At 42.5% G+C, this 27,268-nt stretch overlaps 1 protein-coding gene across 5 annotated transcripts in view; it reads left to right on the forward strand.

The window, feature by feature from the left end:
- Window positions 1-5,363: 5,363 nt before the first annotated feature.
- ATL2 (atlastin GTPase 2) overlaps window positions 5,364-27,268 on the forward strand; it is an 82,538-nt gene continuing 60,633 nt past the window's right edge. For 2 of the 5 annotated variants that reach the window (XR_004026976.1, XM_030799760.1), the window contains exon 1: window positions 5,366-5,566. Coding sequence is in view for 3 of the 5 variants with exons in the window: in XM_030799760.1 (XP_030655620.1) it covers window positions 5,449-5,566 (118 nt within the window). In the remaining 2 variants the exon portion in view is untranslated. Of the gene's footprint in view, window positions 5,567-27,268 lie in introns of all 5 variants that reach the window. The other 3 variants (XM_030799761.1, XM_003262750.4, XM_030799762.1) reach the window with 3 other exon arrangements.

A 27,268-nucleotide genomic window follows, 5' to 3' on the forward strand; every position in this document is an offset into this window, starting at 1 on the left:
CAAGTGATTCTCCTGCCTCAGCCTCCCAAGTAACTGGGACTACAGGCGCGTGCCACCACACCCAGCTAATTTTTTGTATTTTTAGTAGAGACGGGGTTTCACCATATTAGCCAGGGTGGTCTTGATTTCCTGACCTTGTGATCTGCCTGCCTCGGCCTCCCAAAGTGCTGGGATTACAGGTGTGAGCCACCGCGCCCAGCCTGAGACCCTGACCCTGTCTTAAAAAAAAAACAAAAACAAAAAACATGGGCTTTCGCCAGGCGTGGTGGCTCACGCCTGTAATCCCAGCTCTTTGGGAGGCCGAGGCAGGTGGATCGCAAGGTCAGGAAATCGAGACCACCCTGGCTAACATGGTGAAACCCTGTCTCTACTAAAAATACAAATACAAAAAATTAGCCAGGTGTGGTGGCATGTGCCTGTAGTCCCAGCTACTCGGTCTCAAAAAAAAAAAAAAAAAAAAAAAAAAGAACATGGGCTCTTAGAACAGACAGAATTCGGTGGTTCAAATTTCAGCTCTTCAATTTACTTCAATTTACTAGTCATACGACCTTGAAGAAATTAAGTAACATTTTAAAGTCCCCGTTTCTATAGAATGCTGATGGTGAGGATGATGTCAACAATCCTTGCCTCATGAAAGTATTTTGTAGATTACATGAAATTATGAACAGGTATTATTACTAATTGTCTTCTTGCTCTTTAATCCCTTCGTAGACTTAAAAGAGCTGTTTTATTGGAGCATTAATCATGATGGCTATCATTTATTGCCATGTGCCAGCACTGGGCTAAATATTTTATCTATGTGATCTATAATCATAATGAAAAATGCAAGGAAGAGACCTTTACTTTACAGCAGAGGAAACTGAAGGTCAGAGAGGTTAATAATCTTGGTCATAAAACCAAGATGTAGATAGAGCTGGGGTGCGAACTCAAGGCTGCTGTTCTTTCCACTAAGCCCTACTGACGCTCACGTATCTCAGTCTAAGTCATTGCCCCTGCAGAGGAATACAGCTAGGAAGGTCGTTATTTCCCTCTTGCATTAACCAGGGACAGCTGTCTATCCCTTGCTCTAGAAAAAAAAAGAACACCTAATATTAAGCAGTAAACCCAGGCAGAAACCCATCTACTCACAGTGTTTCATATGGGGCTAATGCATGCCTTTGAAGATGCCCCCAAGTCTCAACATGAACGGCTGTGCCAGAGAGGTATGTGCCCATGTCCAGGCTCTTACAGCAAATATTAGCCACAGAAACCCTTGATGTTTTTTTTCTTTTTTTTCCAAGACGGAGTCTTGCTTTGTTGCCCAGGCTGGAGTGCAGTGGTGGGATCTTGGCTCACTGTAACCTCCGCCTCCCGGGTTCAAGTAATTCTCCTGCCTCAGCCTCCTGTGTAACTGGGATTACAGGCACATGCCACCATGCCTGGCTAATTGTTGTATTCTTAGTAGAGACAGGGTTTCACCATGTTGGCCAGGCCAGGTCTCGAACTCTTGACCTTGTGATCCGCCCCCCATCGACCTCCCAAAGTGTTGGGATTACAGGTGTGAGCCACCGCACCCGGCAATTCTTGATGTTCTTAATTTAATCTCCCTTAGAAGTTCTATCCCAATGACCCTGAATCACTAGCTTTGGATATAAATAAAATTTTTCTGCCAGTCAATAACCCAGAGTCCCTATTCTATTCTTCTCTTCTATTTACTTACTTTTCAAGTACAAAGATAAAGCCAAGACCAGAGTCCGTTTTCTTGTCCACACTACTCCAGCAGGTACTCCGATTTCCCTCTGTCCCTACAAAATATTTCCTCCCTGGCCCCTCCCCCAAAGGAAGCCTCGCCTGTGGCAAATCAGTTCATTAGCAAAATCACTGTGCAACTTCTGGGACAAATCAATGGTCTCTACCCCTCAGGTCAATGAACGGAGCCTACGGAGTCCATCATGAGAATATTGGCGACTGGGTCAAGCTCGTTGCTTTGTAGTACCTCCAGTGCTTCAGGTCTCTGAGGCCAATTTCCCAGCCCTGTTCTGCTTTTTGTAACCTGGGCCCTGAAGCAGCTCTGCCTGCATCCAGAACTCCACATAGTCTCAGAGAAACAACTTCTTCATTTCTGTCAGCCATTCTTGCACTAGAAAATACACACCTTTAGGAGCAACAGTTTGCAAGCATGGTGTAGCTTAAACAAAACTTCCAGGAAACATATCACTGAAAAGATAACAAGGTCTGCAGAGATGCGGTTTGCCCGCAACATAGACAGCCTTTTTCATTCTCGGAGAGTGTAGTTTATCTCATTTCAGCCTCAGCAATATCCAACACCTTTTTTATTGACAACACTGCTTTATATTTGTCTTTGGCTTTTCTCTACTCTGACCTTGCCCCATCCATCTGATATCACCCCAGGCAAGAGAGTGGTTTCCACTAAAGGATATCTAAATCTCTACCTCTCACAGGGAGGAACTTTCCTTCTGTCTTTTTTCTTTTTTTGCCACCTAGGCTGGCGTGCAGTGGTGTGATCTTGGCTCACTGCAGCTTCGACCTCATGGGCTCAAGCAATCCTCCCACCTTGGCCTCCTCAGTAGCTGGGACTACAGGTGTGTGCCTGGCTAATTTTTGTATTTTTTGTAGAGACAGGCTCTCATTATGTTGCCCAGGTTGGTGTCAAACTCCTTAGCTCAAGGGATCCACCCACTTTGGCCTCCCAAAGTGCTGGGACTATAGGCATAAGCCACCGCGCCTGGCCCATTCCTTCTATCTTACACCATCTCCATGAAGGTTAAAATGATTGTAGGGCAAGTTCTTGTCAGTTCTCATATTCTCAGTACCCTGTGCTTTCCCATAGAAGAGTTATAAGAAGGAATGTCTCCCTGAGAGGTGGCAGGGAAAAATTTTCCTTAGGAATCACTGACTTTTTTCTGGAAAGCAAAAAATTAATTAATTCTTTTTTTTTGAGCTGGTGGTGTTAGGCAGCAATCTTTTTTGAATGCTATTGCTCCTTGCGGAGCAGGGCTAACTCACAGGCAGTGTACCCAGGGTCAGCGTATTTTTTTTTTTTTTTTTTTTTTTTTTGAGATGGAGTCTCACTCTGTCATCCAGGCTGGAGTGCAATGGCACAATCTCAGCTCACTGCAACCTCCGCCTCCCAGGTTCAAGTGATTCTCCCACCTCAGCCTCCCAAGTAGCTGGGATTACAGGCACCCGCCATCATGCCCAGCTAATTTTGGTATTTTTGTGGAGATGGGGTTTCACCATGTTGGCCAGGCTAGTCTTGAACTCCTGACCTCAGGTGATCCTCCCACCTCGGCCTCCCAAAGTGCTGGGATTACAGGCGTGAGCCACCACACCTGGCCTTTTTTTTTTTTTTTTTTAAAATAAGGGTTTGACCTCTGTTGATTCAGGCATAGTAACCACAGATGGGGGAGAGAGTGGGTTTGGGAGCCAAGACAGGCAGAACACCAAAAAGAGAAGAACATAGGCAAGGAAAAAAAAAAGAAAAGAGAAAAGCAAAGCAAAACACGAAACACATGGGGTAGCAGCCTAGATTAGTAGATAGAATTGAAGTCCTTAAAATCGAAGGCACAGTGAGAGAAACCATAATGTCTTCTACTACATGTAAGATGTTTAATACCTTCCAAAGGAGTGCCTATACCAAGCATAGAGGGTGATTTGGCTTAGGTGAACACTGCAGTTTGGTAAGGATTCAGGTAGCTTTTTGTTTCATTGACTGTATCAGCCTTAATTTAGCAAACGGCCTATGCTGTGCTGTTTGTAAATGGTTTCTTTTTTCTATGTGCCTAAGCAAATGTTTTTTAGTGAGTAAATGACAGTAAATAAATCTTTGTAGAACAATCCTTGTGAAGATTTTTTTGCCCTTCTTCTTCTCCTCCTCCTCCTTCTTCTGCTTCTGCTTCTTCTTTTTCTTCCTTTTCAATACTATGTTTTTTAGGCCAATGATAAAACAGTAAATGTCTTGACAAAGTGAGCTCTCCAAATCGTATATCACAAGGACATAAGAGGAATATCACTTAACAAGTTGATAAAGAGCCTGCCATCAATATGAAGGAGGGAGAAAGGTAACTGTTCTTTGGACTGTGGAGGTGGTTCAAGTCCCAGAACTAGAACCTTAGTAACTCAAAGAATATTGCCAAGAACATGCATATCATTATTCTCCTAGATTTATGTGACAATGAGAACAAACTCCATATTCTGTTGAAATATATTTGGATGGGCCACAATGGCTTACGCCTGTAATCCCAGCACTCTGGGAGGCCAAGGCGGGTGAATCACGAGCTCAGCAGTTCAAGACCAGCCTGGCCAAGATGGTGAAATCCCGTCTCTACTAAAAATACAAAAATTAGCAGGGTGTGGTGGCGGGGGACTGTAGTCCCAGCTACTCGGGAGGCTGAGGCAGAGAATTGCTTGAACCCGGGAGGCGTGAGCCACCACACCCTGCCTGGAATGGTATTTTGAAAGCTTCAATAACACCAATGCTTTTCTAGAGATCATGCAGGCTGTGAATTTTAGACTTATGAGAAGACCTGGACAAAACAGCTGTTTGTACACCCAGACATCTGTTTTTACTGGAGAAGAGGAATTTCTAATGCAGCTGGCAGTATGGTAAAAATCCAAAGGGATCATGTTTCACAGACGCCTCCACGGGCTGACTTGTATTTTAAAAAGTGACCTGAACTTTCTACTGGATGTCACTGGATCCCCAGAAGAAGGTTCATCACAATTAGGAAAGAACCTGCCACGATTCATTTTCCGATTAGAGTGCTTTCTGGCATGCCTCTGCAAGGTGCTAGGAGCACAGGGCCAGGGTATACACAGTTGAGAAGATGGGGGAGGGTCTCATAAGTAGATGGGGAGCGAATGCAAACAAACCTTAGGATGGTGGGGGGGAGGGGAAGCAACAGCAGGGACCTGGGTGAGGAGAGAAAAGATCAAGAGGAAAAGCAGGGCACTGGCAACAGCTTGAGGGTTGGGTGGGGAGACAGGAGGGGAATGGTTGTGATGAGGAGGGGGCGATGAAAAGGAGAGAAGGGGGTGCGAAAGCCACCTCACGTGCAGGACGCACGAATCAATGATTAGAGATGTAAAGCGAATTGGGAAGGAGGGACTTAGTTCTCTGGAGATCCCCTCTGCGTTTGCATAGCCTGGCCCAGCGCTAAGGGGGTGTGGTGCTGAGCTCAGGGAGGTGGGGGTGTGAGACGGCGGCGGCAGGGACACCCCCGCCCCAGTCCAACCAGAAGCTTGGAGCCGTGGAGACAGATCTGCAGGCGGGCAGGGCGGGGGCGGAGCGAGCGAGCGATGGGCGGGGCGGGGGCGGAGGGAGGGCGAGGGGGGATAAGGGTCGAGGGCGGCGTTAGGACCCGCCGGCCCCTCGCCGGCTCCCGGGAGGTTGATAAAGCGGCGGCGGCGTTTGACGTCAGTGGGGAGTTAATTTTAAATCGGTACAAGATGGCGGAGGGGGACGAGGCAGCGCGAGGGCAGCAACCGCACCAGGGGCTGCGGCGCCGGCGGCGGACCAGCGACCCAAGCGCCGCGGCTAACCACGTCTCGTCCACGACCTCGCTAGGTACGGGCCAGCGGGGCAGAGGCCGCGGGGCCTTGCTGGGGAGAGGACGCTCGCTGCTCGGGCTCGCGGGCACCGGCCGCAGGCGGCGGGGTCGGAGTCCGCGGCTGGTTCAGGTCTCCTCCCGCCGCCGCGCCTGCCCGCCGGGCCTAGCCTCAGCCGCGCCCCGCGCTCCCGCAGCGCGCGGCCTGAAAGGGCGGCTCGTGGGCCGCGGCTCCAGTAGCTGCTGGGAGAACCAGTGGCGCGCGCGTCTGCGCCCAGCCCGGCCCCCTGCCCGCCAGCCCGCCGCGTGGCTGCCTTCGTGCCCGCCCCGACCTTAGGGGGCGGCCTTGAGCCGTGGCCGCCTGCCCGGGGTGCGGGGAGGTCGGCTGTGGCTCCGCTCTGTCCGGCGAGCTCCGGACGCGGCGGGGCGACCCGTTAGCTGGCGGGCGCTCGCTGTCCCTTGCGCGGACAGGGAAGGGGTGGCCGGGGCACGATGGGCCCCGCGGAGGAGGAGGTCGCGCAGGGAGCAGACACCTTGCTGCCGGGTCCGAAAGCTCCTTAGACACCCTTCCTGGAGGGAACCGCAGTCCGCAGGCCAGGGCTCTGTCCCCGGGCTCGCGTTTCGGGGCTCCTCGGCTCCCGAACCCATTCGCGCGGGTTGTGCGTGGCTAGGGTGCAAGTCCGGATTTTCGTGTCAAACTGAGGTTATGAGCCGTTTACGAGTCACTTGGACGATAGTAAGGCCTGATCACTCTGAAAGTGTCTGTGGTGTGAAGTCACCTGATCCTTGGCTCCCTGATTTTGCTGAATGTGAGCTCCTACTGTACGTGTACCAGGAGCGCCCCTGCCCCCTCGAAGACGCAGTTGCGTTGGCAGCGCAGTGTTGTGTATCCCTCTCACTCATAACACCCCTATTTATAGGAGTTTAGCATTTGATCTCTCACTGTGGTGCGAATTGATCGCATGAAATGCTGATTGAAAATTTTGATGGTACTTAAGAAAGGCATAAAGTTTTTTCAAAGGCTTATAAATAGTAAAAGCCTACGGTTTGGTAAGTACAGCCAAGATAAGAGTTTATTATTAAATACACTAAATACGAGCTCGTGTCTTAAGATTTCTTTTTTTACAGTGTGTAAAGGTTTTGCTGGATAAAATGTAAAACATTTTGGTATGATATTAACCACAAGGACTCACTTTAATGGGAAAGTTTATTTGAAATATACTTCATCATTCCTGGTAGTCCTTGGCGCATGTCAGAGGTGATGACAGACTGGAGTTTTGCTAAGGGAAAAAGAAGAGGAAATAAAGCTTATTTTATTATTGTCTGCCAACCAAAACACTTGGCTGTTTGTACAATGGTAGTACTCTGTAGAATAAAAAACTAACAAAGAAGCAGCTTCGCCTTAGATCTGTGCTGGTTGGATTTAAGTAATTAGTTGTTTTGGAATGCGAATGGATTAATTTCGCTCTTTTGGTTGGACCCTAGGGGAAGAAGTGTGTGTTCTTTTCTTTCTTTCTTTCCTTTTTTTGAGGTAAGCGTTTTAGATGCAGTTTCAAAATATTCTATGTATTTACCTTATTAGAAGAAACATAAATTTATACTTCATTTATGGTTATGAACGTTTTTGTGCTGTGGTATCTTGAGAAGAGATGATACTCTTCAGATTGTTGTTGAAATAGGGCCCACCATTTATTATTTAATAAATGCTTTTGTCTACTACTCATAGGTTTTTGTCCTTTTTTTTTTTTTTTTAGGACGGATCAGGAACACCTTCACTTGATAGCCATTCCTAGCAAATGATTGCCTAAAACAGTTCCTGTACCTGCTAATTTGCTCCGAGTCACTCATTAATGAGTTAAAAGCTAAATGAACTTGGTAGGATTTGTGTTTAAAGTGAGAAGAAACAGACTGAATGAAAAGGACTCATCTATTTTTGACTGTGTAGAAACTCTTTGTCTCCCTCTGCTTCCTGGAGACATAGCTTCAAAAACCAAGTTGGGGTCAAGTGTCACTTTAGTAGTTTAGTGTTAGGAAGAGGCTTTGTGTTTATTCTTTTAGGAATGTAGGATCTTTAGAAAGCAAATAAGTACTCATTTTATTGGCTTTTTAAGTTGATAGGATTCTGTAGATATGATTAAATCTATTTAGTAAAGTGTTTTGAAATTCTTCGAAATTATTTAGGGAGAAGGAGCTGCCTTACAGTAAAGATATTATAGGGAAAAGAAACCCTGAGTGAAAATAAGATTATGGCCTTAAGTCGAGTGCACATAGGTGTATTTCAGGATTCGTTTTTCTGTGACTGTATTGTAACTTTACAGTTTTGGAATACTCACAAGTATAAGTAACTTTCTTGAAATTGTTAGACCTTTTCCAAAATTAGGTTTTTTCCACAGTTGGTATTAGGTAGCTAGCTGCTAAGAGTATAGGGAGACTGATTAACTAGTTTGATGACGTTGGAGTTCAACATATATATTTTAAATTTTGGGACTTCATAGGAAGATGTATTAAAAAATTGTTTGTGGTCATTTGGAAGACCTGTTTGACACACACAATTGTCAGCAAAGCTGTTTGGCAGGCTCTTAAAGTTAAGAGCTAGAAATGTAAGGCATAGGAGTAGAAGTTAAACTTTTTTTTGGTAATGGTGGTTTAGAGCTTTACAGCGCAAGGATTTTCTCCAGATAGGTGCAGGGAAGCAGCTTTCTTCTTTTCTTTCTTCTTTTTAAAGTGTAATGGTATTCTGATTTTGTAGACATTTTGGGTTTTCAAAGTCCAGGTGTATTATTTACTTTCTAGAAAATTTGCGAGTTATTTACTTTAAGGAACGTAGATGTGAACATAGAATAACTGAACTTGATTCCACAGTGAATTCATTACTCTAGTAGGTTTACTCCTATCCGTTAGTCCTCCACACCACACATGATACACAACACTCGAGGGCTTTCTGTATGGCTTTAAAAACGGATAGCAGGCTGAGTGTGGTGGCTCACGCCTGTAATCCCAGCACTTTCGGAGGCCGAGGCAGGTGGATCACCTGAGGTCAGGAGTTCGAGACCAGCTTGACCAACATGGAGAAACCCCGTCTCTACTAAAAATACAAAATTAGCTGGGCGTGGTGGCGCATGCCTGTAATCCCAGCTACTTGAGGGGCTGAGGCAGGAGAATCACTTGAACCTGGGAGGCAGAGGTTGCAGTGAGCCGAGATCATGCCATTGCACTCCAGCCTGGGCAACAAGAGCGAAACTCTGTCTCCCCCCAAAAAAAGGATAGCAGGAAGAAAATGCCAACCTGAAAATATGATGGCAATAGGATAATACTTGGTAGATATTATAGAAAGAACAATTAGTAAAGGAAGTAGAACAATTCTGTTTGTTATGGTCATGGAGAAGCATGAAGTATTCAGAAGTGCAAAGCCAAAATAACTTTTACAAATGATTTTCCAAGTTATGGAACGTGTCTCTCTGTGCTTGGGTATATACACATATTGCTAAACTTGGATACAGTTTTGTAAAAATGTGTGTATTTAAGTAGCCACCTTCACTACCTACTCTGAGACAAATGGCTGTATGGTGTATGGTGGGATGATAGTTACTAGAAACAACTTTTAAGTCATAAAAGACTAACATCCTCTGTTTTCCCAAGAAGATAATATGTACTTTTGATTGACCTTGGATTTGGTCTTCTGACCAGTACAAGTAGAATGTAGGGGATTCCCTTGCTAAGCTGCTAGCTTAATAAAAAGTATTCATACAACTCCTGTTCATACAACTTTATGATTGGCACCCAAACAACCACTTAGAGGCTAGCTGGATATCCTGCTGGCCAGTAACTCTAATAACTTGTTGGAGAAGTATGTAACTGGTGAAAGATACTTATCTAGGATCTCTAGTACATTTTATCTTTTATTGCAAAGATGCTCTGATTGCGGCGGCAATGCTTCTTTAATCATAGGGAGGATAATGTAGTGGGAAAAGAACGAGGAATCACGTGAGTGATTTCACTTCTTAAGTCCTCTGAGCTTTGAGTCCTCATATACAGCAGTGATAATCCGTAACAAGGCTGTCGTGGGAAACAGATGATAGGGTGCAAGTGTTTTGTAGTACTTTACAGTTTGTAAAACTGTCTTAAGGCACAGTAACATATATGTAAGAATGTACCAGTGTGGCTACTTGTGTTATTATGCTATTATGTATAACGTGTATATTTGCAATAAAAAGTTATAATTTTTTCCTGTGGACAGAGATTTAGTTTGGGCAAGGGTGGTAGGCAAGTTTTAAATTTTAGCTGCAAAATGCTGATAATATGTTCATGATAGGGTTATTGCAAGTATCAAATGTGTTAAAAGCGTTTAACCCAGTGTCAAATATTCTGTTGGAGGTGGTTATTACTATAATGGGTGGTTATTTAAGATGAGACTTTGAACTAAAAAGTAATTTTCAAAATAGGTAACTTGGAAGGTGGTTTGTTCAGTTATTAACATAAGATGTTATTATTCATGCTTCTTAGCTATATTCATTTTATTAAATGTGCATTTTAGACAATTTAATCCTGTGGCAAAGTAGTTCTTCTGAAATTGTTTATTTCAATTACAGGATTTCATATGAGTTAATTTCATAGTTTAAGGTTATGGCAGTTTCCAAGTACAGTTGTCCCTTGGTATCCATGGGAAATTAGTTCCAAGACCTCCCCCTGATGACAGAATTCAAGGATGTTCCAGTCCCTGGAACATGGTATAGTATTTGCATATAACCTACGTACATCCTCCCGTACACTTTAATCTCTACACTATAGTACCTAATACAATGTAAATCATTGTTATACTGTATGCTTAGGGAATAATGACAAGAAAAAATTGTACATGTTCAGTACAGATGCAATTAAACAATTTTTCTATTCCTGGTTGGTTGAATTCATGGATGTAGAGCCCATAGATATGGAGGGCTGACTTGACTGTATCGTGCATTGGCTTTTCAAACAGTAAATCTGCAAAATCTAACTTGGGTCTGTTATGCACAGGATTGCCAAAAAAAAAAAAAACCCAATTAACATGAAATCATACTAACAGTGAATCTCATAAAAACCTTATTTTTCCCTTCATTTAATCCTTTAGAATGGAGTCAGGGACAGTGATTAGAACTACATCCATCATTAACATTTTAACTTGAGTTCTGTAAACTTCCTATGATTTTGAAATGGATTTGGAATGGAGACTTGGATTTTAATACTAGGTCTGTAATGTTTTATTTTTATTTATTTATTTATTTTGAGACAGAGACTCCCTCTGTCACCCACGCTGGAGTACAGTGGCATGATCTTGGCTCACTGCAATCTCCACCTCGTGGGTTCAAGCGATTCTTGTGCCTCAGCCCCTGAGTATCTGGGACTACAGGCACGTGCCACCACGTCCAGCTAATTTTTGTATTTTTAGTAGAGATGGGGTTTCACCATGTTGGCTAGGCTGGTCTCGAACTCCTGACCTCAGGTGATCCACCCACCTTGGCCTCCCAAAGTGCTGAGATTACAGGCACGAGCCACCGCACCCTGCCTGGGTCTGTAATGTTTTTCTGTAACATTTTTTTTTTTCCTTCCCAGTGGTTAATATCTACCCTAGCACACTTACAGTAATTTTTTTTTTAAATTTTGTTTTGTTTCTATGTTTTTTGAAACGAGGTCTTGCCCTGTTGCCCAGGCTGGAGTGCAATGGTGTGATCACTGCAGTTTTGACCTCCCTGGCTTAAGTAATCTTCCTGAATCAGCCTCTTCAGTAACTAAGACTACAGGAGTGTGCTACCACACCTGGCTAGTTTTTAAAATTTCTTGTGGAGATGGGGTCTCCCTGTGTTGTCCAGGTTAGTCTCAAACTCCTGGACTCAAGTGATCCTTCCATCTCGGCCTCCCAAGTGTTGGGATTACAGGCATCAGCCACCACACCCAGCCATTTCTTTCTTTCTTTTTTTTTTTTTTTTTTAAATAGATAAAACCTATAAATGCAGTTTAGAAATTTGAAAGCCTCCTATAAAGAAACTCGTTAAAGGAGGAAAGTTGGCAGAGTAAATGGGAAGCTTTTTTAAAATTTCAATGAATGAATTTGTGGGATGCCAAAAGTTGGTTTTAATTCACCTTTATCAGAATGGGGGAGTTGATTTTTGCCATTTCCTAATCTTTTTTATCTTTTTATATTTTTTTCCTTAAATTTTTTTTTTCCTCCCAGAGATAGGGGCTAGCCTTGTTGCACAGGCTGGAGTGCAGTGGCTCAATCATAGCTCGCTGCAACCTTGAACTTCTGGGGTGCACCCCCCACCCCCGCCATTTCAGCTTTCTATGTAGCTAGGTCTACAGGCTTGCACTACTACCCCTCCTGGGCCAGGGGTTGATTTTTTTGTCTTGTTTTGTTTTGAGATCGAGTCTCGCTCTGTTGCTCAGGCTGGAGGTGCAGTGGCACAGTCTTGGCTCACTGCAGCCTCCACCTCTGGGTTCAAGAGATTCTCCTGCCTCAGCCTCCCAAGTAGCTGGGACTACAGCTGCCCGCTACCATGCCTAATTTTTGTGTTTTTTAGTAGAGACGGGTCTTACCACGTTGGTCAGGCTGGTCTCAAACTTCTGACCACAAGTGATCCGCCCACCTTGGGCTCCCAAAGTGCTGGGATTACAGGCATGAGCCACTGTGCTGGCTGGGTTGATTTTTTTTTTTTTTGAGAGAGTCTTACTCTGTCTCCCAGGCTGGAGTGCAGTGGCACGATCTTGGCTCACTGTAAACTCCGCCTCCCAGATTCAAGTGATTCTCTTGCCTTAGCCTCCTGAGCAGCTGAGATTACAGGTGCCCACCACCGTGCCCGGCTAATTTTTGTATTTTTAGTAGAGACAGGGTTTCTCCATGTTGGCCAGGCTGGTTTCTTTTTTTTTTTTTTTTTAAAGAAGGAGTCTCGCTCTGTCGCCCAGGCTGGAGTGCAGGGGCTGCAATCTCGGCTCACTGTAAGCTCCGCCCCCCGGGGTTCACGCCATTCTCCTGCCTCAGCCTCCCAAGTAGCTGGGACTACAGGTGCCCGCCACCATGCCCGACTAATTTTTTGTATTTTTAGTAGAGACGGGGTTTCACCATGTTAGCCAGGATGGTCTCGATCACCTGACCTCATGATCCACCCGCCTCGGCCTCCCGAAGTGCTGAGATTACAGGCGTGAGCCACCGCGCCCAGCCGGCCAGGCTGGTTTCAAACTCCTGACCTCAGGTGATCCACCCACCTCGGCCCTCAAAGTGCTGGGATTACAGGTGTGAGCCACTGCCCGGTCTTGATTTTTTTAAATGACAAATCTGAGAGAAGTTTTGACGGGAAAACACCCCTGTTCTTAGAATTTTTTCAAGATGGCTATTAATAGCATCTGCATAAATTGCTGTTTTCTTTTTATCAGCACTTTAATTTTTATTTTTTATCTGTGTACTTATTTTTGAGACAGGGTCTCAGATATGCAGCCTCCACCTTCTGGGCTCAAGTGAACCTCCTGCCTTAGTCTCCTGAGTAGCTGGGACTTACAGGTGTGTGCCACCATGCCTGGCTAATTAAAAAAAAAAAACATTGGCTGAGCACGGTGGCTCACGCCTGTAATCCCAGCACTTTGGGAGGCTGAGGCGGGTGGATCACGAAGTCAGGAGTTCGAGACCAGCCTGACCAACATAGTGAAACCCTGTCTCTACTAATAAAATTTTTTTTTTTCTTTGAGACAGAGTCTTACTCTGTCGCCCAGGCTGGAGTGCAGTAGAGCAATCTCGGCTCACTCTACCTTCTGAGTTCAAGCAATTCTCGTGTCTCTGCCTCCCAAGTAGCTGGGATTACAGCCATGTGCCACCATGCCCAGCTAATTTTGTATTTTTAGTAGAGATGGGGTTTCACTGTGTTGGTCAGGCTGGTCTCCAGCTCCTGACCTCAGGTGATCCACCCACCTTGGCCTCCCAAAGTGCTGGGATTACAGGTGTGAAGCACCGCACCTGGCCTGGCATGTACGTTTTCAAGAGTAAAGCCACACATGGCTAGATCCATTCAGAAAGGTTTTGCCCATTTGTTCTTCATCAGGGTTAGGTTTGTGCTTGTTTGCAAGTAACTTTGTTCACAGTGGGTGTTGTTAATTAAAAGTAAATGCCAACATATAGGTAAAAATGGGCATATTACTAGTTTAATTTGCAATTTTTTGATTGTAGTTGATGTTGGAATAGTAATATGGTAATTGAAAATGTGAATTAGTTAATTTACTTTTTTAGAGATGAGGTATCACTGTGTTGCCCAGACTAGTCTCAAACTCCTGGGGTTAAGCGATCCTCCAACCTCCACCTCTCAAAGTGCTGGGATTACAGGTGTTAGTTACTGTGCTCAGCCCTGAATTCTTTTTATTAATTGCTTTTTAATATTTTTTGAGCATTTCTCAGTATTTCCTTTATTGTTTTATAAAAGCCTGTTTGCCTCCAGGAAATTATTTTTCATATTTGCTTTTTAATTTTGTATTTTTTTGGTGAGAAATTGTGTGTGTTGGTTTCTTTCATGTTTTTCTTAAATAAATTGGCGATTTCTTTGAACTTATTAGTGGTAGTCTCTTAATCTTTAGGCATGCTATTGGAGTACTTTTAAAAAAAGTTGTTATGGCCGAGCGCAGTGGCTCATGTCTGTAATCCCAGCACTTTGGGAGGCCGAGGCGGGCAGATCACCTGAGGTCGGGAGTTCGAGACCAGCCTGACCAACATGGAGAAACCCCGTCTCTACTAAAAATACAAAATTAGCCGGGCGTGGTGGCACATGCCTGTAATCCCAGCTACTAGGGAGGCTGAGGCAGGAGAATCGATTGAACCTGGGAGATGGAGGTTGAGGTGAGCCGAGATCACACCATTGCACTCCAGCCTTGGCAACAAGAGTGAAACTCCGTCTCAAAAAAAAAAAAAAAAAAATTACGTCTTTATTTTAGAGGCCGGGCGTGGTGGCTCACGCCTGTAATCCCAGCACTTTGAGAAGCTGAGGTGGGTGGGTCATGAGGTCAGGAGATAGAGGCCATCCTGGCTAACACAGTGAAACCCCGTCTCTACTAAAAATACAAAAAATTAGCTGGGCGTGGTGGCGGGCACCTGTAATCCCAGCTACTCGGGAGGCTGAGGCAGGAGAATGGCGTGAACCCAGGAGGCGGAGGTCGCCGTGAGCCAAGATCGCGCCACTGCACTCTAGACTGGGAGAGAGAGCGAGACTCTGTCTCAAAAAAAAAAAAAAAAAAGTTGTTTTAGGCCAGGCGTGGTGGCTTATGTTTGTAATCCCATCACTTTAGGAGGCCAAGGTGGGCAGATCACCTGAGGTCAGAAGTTTGAGACCAGCCTGGCCAACATGGTGAAACCCCATCTCTACTAAAAATACAAAAATTAGCTGGGCATGGTGGCAAGCGCCTGTAATCCCAGCTACTCCAGAGGCTGAGCCTGGAGAATCACTTGAACCCTGGAGGCAGAGGTGGCAGTGAGCCACGATCGCGCCATTGTACTCCAGCCTGGGTGATAAGAGTGAAACTCTGTCTCAAAAAAAAAAAAAAAGTTGTTTTAAATTTTTTTTTTTTTTTTTTTTTTTTTTTTTTTTTTTTTTTTTTTTTTTGAGATAGATTCTTGCTCTGTTGCCCAGGCTGGAGTGCAGTGGCTCACTGCACGCTCCGCCTCCTGGGTTCACGGTATTCTCCTGCCTCAGCCTCCGTAGTAACTGCGACTACAGGCGCCTGCCACCACGCCCAGCTAATTTTTTTTGTATTTTTAATAGAGATGGGGTTTCACCATGTTAGCCAGGATGTTCTTGATCTCCTGACCTCGTGATCCGCCCTCCTTGGCCTCCCAAAGTGCTGAGATTACAGGCATGAGCCACCGTGCCCGGCCTTAAATTGTTAATGATATATTGATTATTCCTATCTCTTTTTATTGTCAGAGAGTGGGCATCTGTTTCAGTGCCTAGTAGTGTGGTAGAAGAAAAGCAAGCTTAGAAACTGGGTTCAGATCTCTACAAATAAGTTTTAGTTTCCTGAAGTAAAAAAAACCTACCTGAAAAGTTTTAAGATTAAAAGTTAATGTCTTGGCTGTGTGCGGTGGCTCGTGCCTTTAATCCCAGCACTTTGGGAGGCTGAGGCTGCAGGATGGAGCTGAGCCTGGGTGACATAGTGAGACTCTGTTGCTAAAAAAAATAATAATAGTAATAAAGATAATGTCTTAAAGCGTTTGGCGTGTACTGAGTGCACAAAGTTATCATCTCTTCTCTTGAGGGTAGGACATGAAGGGGCTGGGGTTAGTTTTCTTTTGGGACTAGAGGCCGGAATGGGACAGGCAAATAGAGGACCATACTTACACAAAAAATTAGCTTTTTTCCCTTGATAGTTTTAGTTGACATACTGTGTACCTACCTTATAAAAGGGCTTTTGAGCTGCTTATAGTGAATACCTACAAAAAATAATGTAGACAGATGCTTGTTCTAAGCTTTCACATAGATCATAGAGACTTTATGCATATTTGTGAGTTAAGTTTATCATTAAGCTTATATGTTCTGAAGTAGAAATTGCCATGTGCTAGAGAGTTGTTGAGGAACACTTCATGGAAGAGGGAGGCTTTGTCACGCTTTGAAGAATGGGTAAATCTTAGAGAGCAAAGTGTAGGCTGTGCCACTGGTTTGAAGATAAAAAGATAGGCAGTATTTTGGTAACCTTTTTATGACATAATTTAAGCATTTAACCCTGATTTCTAAGAATTTTCAATCTAAAAGAGATGCTTAAAAAATACTTAAAAGCAATTAGATAGAGGCAACTGAAAGACCGAATGATATTAGAGTATGTTTAATAAAAAAAGGAATGGGGCTATTTTTCTGTAGCCAAATAGAGCAAAGAATTGGTTTAAATAACTGGATAATTCCTGGAAAAATTATGTGAGGAGCTCAAAATGCAACTTAAAAACTGTGCTAACGTCTCCTTCCTTCCTCCTGTTTTTGAGCGTGTGTATTTACTACAAGGAATCCTGACATATTCCCTAAAATTGCCAAACTAGAGACAGGGGACAAAAGGAGAGTATAGTGCGAAGCTCTGACTTTATCTTTGTTTTTTTTTTTTTAAATTAGTCACATTTTATCTAGTTGGAAGGATGTTTATTTGTCTCCTTTTGGCACCATTCCCTTCTTTTCACAGCTGCTCTTGTAGTAGGAATTTTGTCTGTATTGAGCCAAGTCTAGAATTTGAGTGAATACTTACCTCTTTTTTTTTTTTTTTGAGACAGGGTTTAGTTCTTGTCGCCCAGGCTGGAGTGCAGTGACATGATCTCGGCTCACTGCAACCTCTGCCTCCCAGATTCAAACCATTCTCCTGCCTCAGCCTCCCAAGTAACTGGGATTTTAGGTACACACCACCATACCCGGCTAATTTTTTTCTTTTTGAGATGGAGTCTCATTCTGTCACCCAGGAATGATCTCTGCTCACTATAACCGCTGCTTCCGGGGTTCAAGCAATTCTCCTGCCTCAGCCTCTCAAGTAGCTGGGACTACAGGCGCCCCCCCCGCCACGCCCCGGGGATTTCACTATGTTGGACAGGCTGGTCTTGAACTCCTGACCTCGTGATCCGCCCACCTTGGCCTCTCAAAGTGCTGAGATTACAGGTGTGAGCCACTGCGCCTGGCCAATTTTTTGTATTTTTACTAGAGACAGGGTTTCACCATGTTGGCAAGGCTGGTCTTGAACTCCTGACCTCAGGTGTTCTGCCTGCCTTGGCCTCCCAAAGTGCTGGGATTACAGGCGTGAGCCACCGTGCCCAGCCTTCTCTCTGTCTCCTTTTTTTTTTTTTTTTTTTTTTTTTTTTTTTGAGATGGAGTCTCGCTCTGTCGCCCAGGCTGGAGTGCAGTGGTGCAATCTCGGCTCACTGCAAGCTCCGCCTCCCGGGTTCACGCCGTTCTCCTGCCTCAGCCTCCCGAGTAGCTGGGACTATAGGCGCCCGCCACCACGCCCAGCTAATTTTTTGTATTTTTAGTAGAGACGGGGTTTCACCGTGTTAGCCAGGATGGTCTCGATCTCCTGACCTCGTGATCCACCAGCCTCGGCCTCCCAAAGTGCTGGGATTACAGGCATGTAATCCTGTGCCCAGCCTTGCCTTCTCTTTTTTTAAACTGCTGCTGTAACAGTCATCTGAGGTAGAGAGATGTGGCAGAATGAAACTTAGTGTCTAAATTTCCAGAATATTGGCTTAAAGCTTTTTGAAATTTGTCATAGTAGCCCTATTTGATCTAAATGTCTATTCTAAATTTAAATATTCTAAATTTGTGTGTGTGTGTGTGTGTGTGTGTGTGTGTGTGTGTGTATGATTCCCTTGCTAACTGGCTATCCCAAATTTCAAAGTTCTTTTATGGGCTTGATACTTTACAACTCTTAAACAAAGTTATTTTTTGAGCCTAAAAGAGAATGCTTAAACTATATGCCCGAGTCAAGGAAACCTTCTCTGTTTTTGATTAATTGTTGATCCCTGTGCTACAAAATCTTGGAGCTCTTACAGTCATTGTACTAAAAATACTTTGGGAAATAGGAATGTAGTACATTGTTGTTTTATAAGGCATATAAGAAAAGTGAGTGTCTCTTATAACAAATATGGAATAATTTAGTGTTCTCTGTGGCCTTAGGCCAAAGAATGATGTTTAAGAACTAGCTCTTCCATTTTTACTGTCACCTCTTGACTTTGGGCTTCTCATTTTATATTCGGGCTCTTGAAATTGCCTTATATCTGATTTGCTCATTACACGTCTTACTCATCACTTTGAGTTTGTCTCTGCAACACAGCTTTGATTCTCTCTCTCCTCTGCTATGAAACTGCCAGTGGTACTCCTCAGGGATGATGTCCAGCATTCTCAGACTATACTTTTATTTTAATTTAATTTTATTTTTTTGAGATGGAGTCTTACCCTGTTGCCCAGGCTGGAGTGCAGTGGCACAATCTCGGCTCATTGCAACCTCTGCCTCCCGTGTTCAAGTGATTCTCCTGCCTCAGCCTCCTGAGTAGCTGGTATTACAGGCATCTGCCACCACGCCCGGGTAATTTTTGTATTTTTAGTAGAGACGGGGTTTCACCCTGTTGGTCAGGCTGGTCTCCAACTCCTGACCTCATGATCTGCCTGCCTTGGCCTCCCAAAGTGCTGGGATTACAGGCGTGAGACACTGTGCCTGGCCTAGACTACATTTTTAAAGTTAGCCTTAATCTCATCCTCAGGGCTTAAGAGATGCAGCCGTCTTCAGAATGTCTTTATTGATAACCCTAGTTTAGATAATCCAAAAAGGAGTACTTTTATACTCAAATAGCATTTCCTTTATATTACAGTATCCTTTTATGCTTGTTTGTGTTAGAACCGTTAAGAATAAAGACTGTTATTATTGAATTGTACTTCTGTCTAGCATAGTGCCTTGCTCTCTGGTTACCAGTGTGAAGTAGGTAGGGTGGGAGGTCTTCCTCGTAATTCATGACACATTGGATAGTAGGTGTCCTGAGAATTGTTGGAGTTGGTGAATAGGAAACAGTGAGTTGCACATTTACTTATATTTAAATGTGTGTGCTTATCTTGCCAAAGATGGGCAAATATACTTTTATTGCATCTTATATTTTAAAGATATGCAATTTAACACTTGTCCTTCTAGAAAGTTTATGAAGAAAAAATTGTTCCCCAAATATTGGGAGACTGTGTAAATGATTTGCTGACTGTATAAATATTAACTAGGAAATTTTTGGAAAAATAGCTGTGTGCCAAGATTTGTTATAAAGATGATAAATAACGCCCTCTCCCAGCTTTTTAATAAACAACTTGTATTTTTGGTAACTTTTTTCAGGTTTCTAGAAATACTGAGCATGTAAGAATTCAGATCTGAGTTTATTCAGCAAACATGCTCATTTGATAATAAAGACACTAACAGTTTGGCTTAGTTGGAAGATGATGCTTTTGACAGTTACAAAGACCTGGTTGTGCATCCTCAGTTGATTACTTACAAAATGTGTATCCTTGCAGATTGCTTAATCTGAGCTTCAGTGGCCTCCTTTATGGAAACAAGGAAACTCATAGCTACTCCACAAAGTGATTTTGAGGTTTAAAGAGATAATAGGCACATAGTAGGCACTCTGTTTTTCACTCTTCTGTAGTAAAAGCTACAACACCTAAAATTATTTCATACAGTAAATTATTTTGAGGGATGAGAAAGTTACTAATAATGTTTTCCTCTTTTCCTCTAGATGTCCATGTCTTTCGTTGCTTTGCTCAAATGTCGTCTTGTAGAAGTTAACTCTGACTATTGTCTTCAATGACAACTCCTGCCTCCATTTCCCTTGGCTCGTTTTACTTTTCTCTGTAGCACTTAACACTAGCTGACGTCACACATATGTTTTCTGTTGCTCTATCTTTAGGATGTAAGCTCCTAAGGGCAGGATTTTTGTTGTTATTCTTAATTTTGTTTTACTACTGAATCTGTAGTTCTCAGAACTGTGTTGTAGGTATTCAGTGACTGTTGAAAGAATAAAGATTTATGCACCTCCAGTTCTAGACCTTTCACCCCTTGTATCAGAACTGCCATGGTGCTGGTTAGTGGGGTACTTGTTAAAAATGTAGATTTCTGGACTCCATGGATCAGCTGAATCAGACTCTGGAGGTGGGGTCTAAGAATCTGTGTTCTGAGCCAGTTACCCAGATGGTTCTTAAACTCTAGTGGGTGTGAGACTCACTGTTCTACCGTGTGGCTGTGGCTAATTAAATATTGACAGTATTAACTCAGTCATAGGCCCACGATAAATAATTGAATTACAAATGTGTTGACCATTCTTTAGTAAGCAGTTTTTTGCCCTGTGATATGTATGGTAAGGAAGGGTTATGTGTATTTGTAATTGTGATTATTTTGGTTACTCTAGTTTTTTCCCAAACATCTAGTTTAATCTAGAACTTTAGGGAGCTAGAAATCTCAAATACCAGATGTTAGTGAATCCACCTTTCCCAAGCAAAACAAGCCCTTTAAACCCATTCTTATTTTGCACTTGTAGTTATTTACTCATAAGAATCGATTGGCTAATATTAGGGATTTATTTTAAATGACAAGCATCATTATGTGGACTGATTTGAGTCTCCTTTCTATGGCTGTATCACTGGGGAACAGTGAGAATTATCTGTTTAAGAATTATCCTATAACATCGAAAAGCAGTTTGGTATAGTGGAAACAGCATGGGTTTAAAAGATAGAAATCTTAATGCATGCATTACCTCTTAGCTGTAGAACCTTAAATAATTTTTAAAAGAACATCTTTGAATATCCACATTTCCTCTCTCTGAAATGGGGCTAATAGCTAAGTTACTGGGTTGTCGAGAGGATTATTTCATTGAGTCATTTCAGTAAATGTAAGTTTTCTTGCCTGTCTGTGGAAGTAAATTTTGAGGCAAATTAAAATATTTCATTAAAAACAATTGTAATGTATTTCAAACTTACAAAAATGACAGAGAAAGATAAAATAGATACCCAAGTAGCCATTGCATTAATCTAATACATAATATTTGCCATATTGATTTCGAATCCTTTTTAAAAGAGAAAATCTTACTGTGCAGTTGAATGGTTCTCCCAATAACCTTTCTCTTTTCCCCTTTCTTCATAGATATACACCTGTCCTGAAAGTGGTGTATGCTTTCTGGTTTTTAAATAGCTTATAACATTTGTATATTTCATAAATAATATACAGTATTTTGTTGTGTTTAAAACATGGTGAGTGGTTCAGACTGTATTTTGTAGCTTGATTTAATTTAATTTAATTTAATTTTATTTTTTTGAGATGGAGTCTCACTCTGTTGCCCAGGCTGGAGTGCAGTGGCGTGATCTTGGCTCACTGCAAGCTCCGCCTCCCAGGTTCATGCCATTCTCCTGCCTCAGCCTCCCGAGTAGCTGGGACTACAGGCACGTGCCACCATGCCCGGCTAATTTTTTGTATTTTTTAGTAGAGATGGGGTTTTACCATGTTAGCCAGGATGGTCTCGATCTCCTGACCTCGTGATCCACCTGCCTCGGCCTCCCAAAGTGCTGGGATTACAGGCGTGAGCCACCGTGCCTGGCTGCTTGATTTAATTTTTTTCATTCCACATTGGTGTGGAAACTTATCCATATGTAAATATTTAGATCTTATGCATTAATTTCAATTCTCTGACTTATATTTTATTTATCCATGGGTATTTAGGTTGTTCCAATTTTTTTTTTTTGTAGTTACAAACAATACTTTGGTCAACAAGGAACCATGTTTCGTTCTTCATGTATATGATGCAGGAATTTCTCTAGGATATAAACAACTTACCTAAAAAATATTAAAGTAAGAAAATTTCAGTATTGTGTACTCTCATTCTTTAAAAATCTGGTCCACATAACATAACAAAAGTATGTTCTCCCTCCTCTCCCCTCAATAAAGTACCTAAGAGCCAGTCCAAGACCCTTTCTTTGGGTCTTGACTTCAGGTGAGATTTTCTTCAAGACTTCTCTGTAGAAGAAAATGAAGAGCCTTAAATGAAGAGACTTGCAGAACCTGAATAGAATGTCTGAATTTCTGTCTTGTTGCTTATAGAGTTCCCCGGGGCTGGGTGTGGTGGCCCATGCCTGGAATCCCAGCACTTTGGGGAGGTCGAGGCAGGAGGATCCCTTTAGTCCAGGAGTTTGAGACCAGCCTGGGCAACATAGTGAGACCTGGACTCTACAAAAAACAAATTAGTTGACTGTGGTAGTGCATGCCTGTGGTCTCAGCTACTCAGGAAGCTGACATGGGAGGATCACTTGAGCCTTGGGGGTCAAGGCCACAGTGAGCTGTGATTGTGCCACTGTATTCCAGCCTGGGCATCAGAGCAAGACCCCATCTCAAAACAAACAAGCAAAACACCCAAAATCTTTAAAAAAAAAAAAAAAAAAAAAGAATCCCCTGAGCCATCGTTTATTCTAGAATCTCCTGACTAGCTAACAAAGTTGACTTCATAAATTTCAACCTCATTTAAAATACCAAATTTAAATTTACTTTAGTATTCTTTTTTTTTTTTTTGAAATGGAGCCTTGCTCTACCCAGGCTAGAGTGCAGTGGACGACGATCTCATCTCACTGCAACCTCTGTCCCCCGGGTTCAAGCAATTCTCGTGTCTCAGCCTCCCGAGTAGCTGGGATTACAGGCATCTGCCACCACTCCCAGCTGTTTTCTTGGTATTTTTAGTAGAGACGAGGTTTCACCATATTGGTCAGGCTGGTTTTGAACTCCTGACCTCAAGTGATCCACCCGCCTTGGCCTCCCAAAGGGCTAGGATTACAGGTGTGAGCCACCATGCCCGGCCAACTTTAGTATTTTTTTTAAGTACACTTATATTCAGGTGTATGCTTTAAGAACTGGTTAATATTTGATGACAAACTTTGGGAAAAATACTTTGAGTTTATACATTTATAAACCATTTTACATTTTTCTTCATCTATTTTAATAAATGCATAAAAGCGTTTTTTGCCTTAGTGTTCTTTAAGTGGGAACAGCAAGAATTCTGTGACATCAGTGGTAGTTACTATGGAAATGGGGTACATTTCAAGTGGAAAATAGTATGTGAATCCTATAGGAAAAACAACTCTTTGTTTCCTGATTTAATAGTAATGAAGGAAGGAGATGAATGGCATTATATACTCCTTAAAGCATTTTTTTTTTTTTTTTTTTTTTTTTTTGAGGTGGAATCTGGTTCTGTCACTCAGGCTGGAGTGCAGTGGTGGGATCTCGGCTCACTGCAACCTCCATCTCCCGGGCTCTGGGGTTCGAGCGATTTCTCCTGCCTCAGCCTCCCAAGTAGCTGGGATTTTAGGTGTGTGACACCACACCTGGCTAATTTTTGTATTTTTAGTGGAGACAGGGTTTCACCATGTTGGCCAGGCTGGTCTGGAACTCCTGACCTCAGGAGATCCACCTACCTCGGCCTCCCAAGGTGCTAGGATTACAGTCGTGGGCCACTGCACCTGCCCTCTTTAAAGCATTTTTAAAAGTCTGTTTTAGGATGGTCTTTTTTTGTTGACTAGAAAGGGACAAGGCTAATGGGAGAAAATATTTGATAACTGAAATTGTTGATAGGTCCTTTCCTGGAGTCTTTAAAATTTTTGTTTTCGTAATTTGCATTGTAGTTCTAATTTTATATGAGAGAAATATGACTTTATAAGTTCTTAATGTTTTAGAGGACCAGATTATAAGTTAAAATATTTTCTTGTAGTATCTGTTTGACTAATAGCTGTTTTTTTCTTCAAAGAAAATTTATTGAAGTCCAAGTTTGTGTCTTTGTCAGTACTTATAATACTTGTATCCCAGGCTGCAACAGTCTTGTGGGGGAGACCCAGCACTGTCATAAAAGCTCCCCCAGGTGATTGGATGAGCTAGACTAATAGTTTAATAGAGCTAAACTAGCTGATAGTTTTCAATCCTAGCTGTATATCATGTTAACATTTTAAAATAGTTGCTTTTTTTTTTTTTTTTTTTTTGAGATGGAGTTTTGCTCTGTCGCCCAGGCTGGAGTGCAGTGGTGCAGTCTCGGCTCACTGCAAGCTCCGCATCTCGGGTTCATGCCATTCTCCGGCCTCAGTCACCCGAGTAGCTGGGACCACAGGCGCCCGCCACCGCGCCCGGCTTACTTTTTTTGTATTTTTAGTAGAGACGGGGTTTCATCGTGGTCTCGATCTCCTGACCTCGTGATCCGCCTGCCTCAGCCTCCCAAAGTGCTGGGATTACAGGCGTGAGCCACCGCGCCTGGCCACTTTAAAATAATTTCTATAGCTTTTTCCTTTTTAAAGTAGAGATTGTTTTATGTACCTCGACTTTTTTGAACTTTGGTATATCAAACCCTTGATAGCAACCCTGGAGTGGTTAGTTATATCAGAATCAGAGTATTAGCAGTCTCCCAGGAAAAATAGAGCATTACAGTTTAGCTTGAAAACTTTTTTCCTTTCTTGAAAATTTTATTTTAATATTGTTAGAAACTACATGAAATAGAATTAAATGAATGACACTTATATCCTAAACACTTGTGTAATAGAGTGACCCTTGTTAGTCCATATATCCTGAGGACCAGCAATGTTGGCATCATCTTGGATTTAATAATGCAGTTTCAAGCTCAACCCCAGTTTTATTGAACCAGAATATGCATTTTAACAAGATACTCAGGTGATGTGTATTCATGTTAAGCTTGACAAGCACTGCTGTAGACTAAATAACACTAAATAAGACCTGGCCTTGATTTCCCCCCAAACAGTGGTTTAATTGTATGTTTCTCTTATTTTTAAAATGAGCAAATTGGGCTGCATAATCTATAAATCCTGTGGGAGTGATACAATAGTTTTAAGTATTGAGGCTAATTTTTAAGCATATGTACTAGAACTTGAATGTTCTCATGTATCTTGATATATATTCTAGGGTGTATATGTATATTCTATTAATGCCTAAAACCTTGTAGTTCTTGGAAAATGCTTTTCCTCCCCAATATAAAAAAGTATCTCTAGAGGTTTTTTTTTTTTGTTTTTGAGACGGAGTCTTGCTCTGTCGCCCAGGCTGGAGTGCAGTGGTGCGATCTTGGCTCACTGCAACCTCCGCCTCCTGGGTTCAAGTGACTCTTCTGCCTCAGCCTCCCAAATAGCTGGGACTACAGGTGCGCCACCATGCCCAGCTAATTTTTGTATTTTTAGTAGAGACGAGGTTTCACCATGTGTACTTCTTTTTTTTTTTCCTTAATCCCAAATGTGATAGGAAACATTTCTGACTGAAGGTTCTGTAGGAAGTAAATCATAAATATATTAAACAAACATATATAGTAACCATAAACTTTTTATTCTATTTATTTATTTATTTTTGAGACGGAGTCTTGCTCTGTTGCCAGGCTGGAGTGTAGTGGTGCAATCTTGGCTCACTGCAACCTCTGCCTCCTGGGTTCAAGTGATTCTCCTGCCTCAGCCTCTCAAGTAGTTGGGATTACAGGCACCCACCACCACGCCCAGCTAATTTTTGTATTTTTAGTAGAGACAGGGTTTCAGCATGTTGCCCAGGATGGTCTCGATCTCCTGACCTCATGATCCACCTGCCTCGGCCTCCCAAAGTGCTGGGATTACAGATGTGAGCCACTGTGCCCAGCCAGCTAAACCTTTTAAATTAGATTTCCAGCATTAAATTATGTACTATATACGAGGTACTCCAGTTTACAGGCAACACAAAGTTTTTTGAATTAAAAAACCTGTCTGTAAAATACTGTTTAAGCATCTGATTTAGTGTAGAATTAAAGGGACTTTAGGGTGGTAATTTAAACATTTCTTTAAAGTTATCTAGATTGTGAATAGACAGTTCATACAAGAGGAAACATGTAGAGAAATGGTTGTTAGTGAAAGAAATGAGTATTAAAGCAATTTGAATGGTGTGACTGAATAACTTAATTTACAGTTTTATTTAATTTTACTAATTTACATTAAAAACAGTTTTAGTATGGATACAAATATGAGTGGAAAATGATTAATATTTGATTCAGTTATTATACTGGAAAACTTTGTTGGAACAACTTTTATACATAAGTCTACTTTTTCAGTTGTAAGTTTTATGAAATTAAATGATTACATGTTTCTGATAAGCATTTAGTGTCTAAGTTGAAATGTGCTGTAGGTGTAAAATACACAGCAGATTTAGAAGACCGTATGTAAAGTAATAATCAGCCAGGCATGGTGGCTCGTGCCTGTAATCCCAGCACTTTGGGAGGCTGAGTGAGGTGAGTGGATCACTCGAGCCCAGGAGTTCGAGACCAGCCTGGGCAACATGGTGAAACCCTATCTCTACAAAACATATAAAAAAAAATTAGCCGGCTTACGCTTGTGGTCCCAACTACTTGGGAGGCTGAGGGAGGAGAATTGCTTGAGCCCAGGAGGAAAAGGTTGCAAAGAGCCAAGATCGCACCATTGCATTCCAGCCTGGTTGACTTGAGTGAAACCCTGTCTCAAAAAAAAAGAAGAAAGAAAAGTAAAAAATACTGAGTAGGTTGAAATGATAATATTTTGGGTTAGTAAATAAAAATATTTTTTAAATGATTTTTTAAAATGTGACTTAGAAAACTTAAAATAACATGTGGCTAATTTTTCTTGTGGATAGGGCTGTCTATTCTATATTCTTAATAGTAATTTTTTGTTCTCTTATTATATTGATTGCTTAGAGTTATTCAACTCTCCAAATGTGGCCAGGCATGGTGGCTCATGCCTTGTAATCCCAGCACTTTGGGAGGCCGAGGTGGGTGGATCATTGAGGTCAGGAGTTCAAGACCAGCCTGGCTAACATGGTGAAACCGGTCTCTACTAAAAATACAAAAATAAGCCAGGTGTGGTGGTGCGTGCCTGTAATCCCAAACTACTCAGGAGGCTGAGGCAGGAGAATCGCTTGTACCTGGAAGACGGAAGTTGCAGTGAGCCGAGATTGTGCCACTGCACTCCAGCCTGGGGGGTGACAGAGCAAGACTCTAAAAAAAAAAAAAAAAAAAAAAAAGGAAAACTCCAAACAAATGTGACTATGCATTTATCTATTTTTCTTTTTAGTTCTCTGAAATTTTGCTTCATGTATTTTGAGTTTCTTACTTGGCATTATTATGTCTTTCTGATGAGTACACATTTTGTAATGAGTACACATCTGGTAATGCTTTTAGTCTTGAAGCCAGCTTTGATGTTTATGTAGCTACT

Source organism: Nomascus leucogenys, chromosome 19 (genome assembly GCF_006542625.1).
Source record: "Nomascus leucogenys isolate Asia chromosome 19, Asia_NLE_v1, whole genome shotgun sequence".
Lineage (NCBI taxonomy): Eukaryota > Metazoa > Chordata > Mammalia > Primates > Hylobatidae > Nomascus > Nomascus leucogenys.